We start from the raw sequence: 1,546 nt of genomic DNA, 5'->3' as shown, positions 1-1,546 counted from the left end.
TTTTTTTTTTTGTTTTATTTTTTTGATGTTGATCAGAAACGGGGCTCGAATCCAGTCTTGGGGAATTGTAGTGCGCACTGCACTACATCACAGCAGCCGCCTGTGTATCTACCCATATAAATTTTTTACAAAATATTCACAGACGGATGGANGTTTTGTTTTATTTTTTTGATGTTGATCAGAAACGGGGCTCGAATCCAGTCTTCGGGAATTGTAGTGCGCACTGCACTACATCACAGCAGCCGCATGTGTATCTACCCATATAAATTTTTTACAAAATATTCACAGACGGATGGAGAGCAGAAACACTATTGGAAATTCCATATTTTAAGCGCGCCCTTATCATCGTGACACACAACTCGATAGAGTGGTGGATTTGTTAGGCTTTAAACGTCAACATTTCGTTAATTTTGTATTGATAAGCCCTACTACAGCGAAGCGTAGCAAACGAGAAGAATATTTAATGCACTAATAAAAGTAACAATGAGATATTACGTCTAAATTAAAACAAAACAACGCTTTCAACGATCGCTCAAATAATAAATGAAAGGCACACACACAAAAAAAAAAAGAAAACAAATACTAACAAATTTGTATCACCAAAAAATGGAAAAAATCGTCACTTCCACGGAGCGCCTCGACGCATCGATCAGTTCCCAACACAACACCTACGGTAGCACAACGTTAAAAAATCGCGCTTCACCCACAAAAGATCAAACCACATCGGCCGAAATACACATCACTACTAACAGAGGAGCTCTCGATACGTACGACAAAAATTACGATCCCAACGATAGTGACAATTCAGTTGGGCATGACTATAGCAGCAGCGTTGTAGTAAACACTAAAGAACTCGTCTACCAGAGCTTACCAGCTCCGATCACTACTTATACGTCAAGTCTCTTTGCCGCTGCCTGTAGTGCTTCCTCAACGTCACGCTTTCAAGCGCCACATTCCGGTTACGCGCGTTACGGCTACAGCAGAATGTCAACGTTTATTGATGAAACACCTGGACCTAAGAAGTCTGTATGGCCCTCAACAACCCTGCAGCGCTTCGAAGTTATCCTCTTTGTACTGAATCAAATGTGTATCGGTTTTGTGACCATATTCATGTCCTGGTTGTGTATTACAAATGGACTGCAAAACACGCCGCTTCATGCGTGGCTGGTAACACTAGGTGTAAGTGTATTATTTTTGAAACTGAAATTTCGCATTTTTTACAATTCATATAAAAAAAGAGAGTACAAGTTTTGAATAATTTTATAAACGGCAGATTTTATTAAGTAATTATATCATTTATAAGGTTTAAATTATTCACTGGCAAAATAGTATTTATTTAGAGCACTCAAATTCAAACAAGTAATTTTAAGCAAGAAATACAAACGACTTCAGTGCTCATTTACAGATTTAGGCGTACCGTTAATTTCTTCATGATTCAATGATCAGAACTAAACGAAATTAGTATGGGACCACCCTTGAGATACCACCTTTCCGATAAAAGAAGAATTATCGAAAATCGTTCACGCTATCCAAAGTTGTACATAAA

At 38.2% G+C, this 1,546-nt stretch overlaps 1 protein-coding gene across 1 annotated transcript; it reads left to right on the top strand.

The window, feature by feature from the left end:
* Positions 1-159: 159 nt before the first annotated feature.
* On the top strand, positions 160-1,546 carry LOC108356295 (uncharacterized). The gene has a single exon (XM_017607414.1). The coding sequence runs from the start codon at positions 544-546 to the stop codon at positions 1,252-1,254; it is 711 nt and encodes a 236-aa protein (XP_017462903.1). The 5' UTR covers positions 160-543; the 3' UTR covers positions 1,255-1,546.

Source organism: Rhagoletis zephyria, unplaced genomic scaffold (genome assembly GCF_001687245.7).
Source record: "Rhagoletis zephyria isolate East Lansing unplaced genomic scaffold, Rhagoletis_zephyria_1.1 Rzeph_scaffold_56787, whole genome shotgun sequence".
Classification (NCBI taxonomy): domain Eukaryota; kingdom Metazoa; phylum Arthropoda; class Insecta; order Diptera; family Tephritidae; genus Rhagoletis; species Rhagoletis zephyria.
Note: the sequence above shows the minus strand (reverse complement) of the source record. Positions and strands in the feature narration are given on the sequence as shown.

Bases quoted from the DNA above. Each gene is read 5' to 3' on its own strand.
- LOC108356295 (XM_017607414.1), top strand. From the start codon at position 544: ATGAAAGGCACACACACAAAAAAAAAAAGAAAACAAATACTAACAAAT.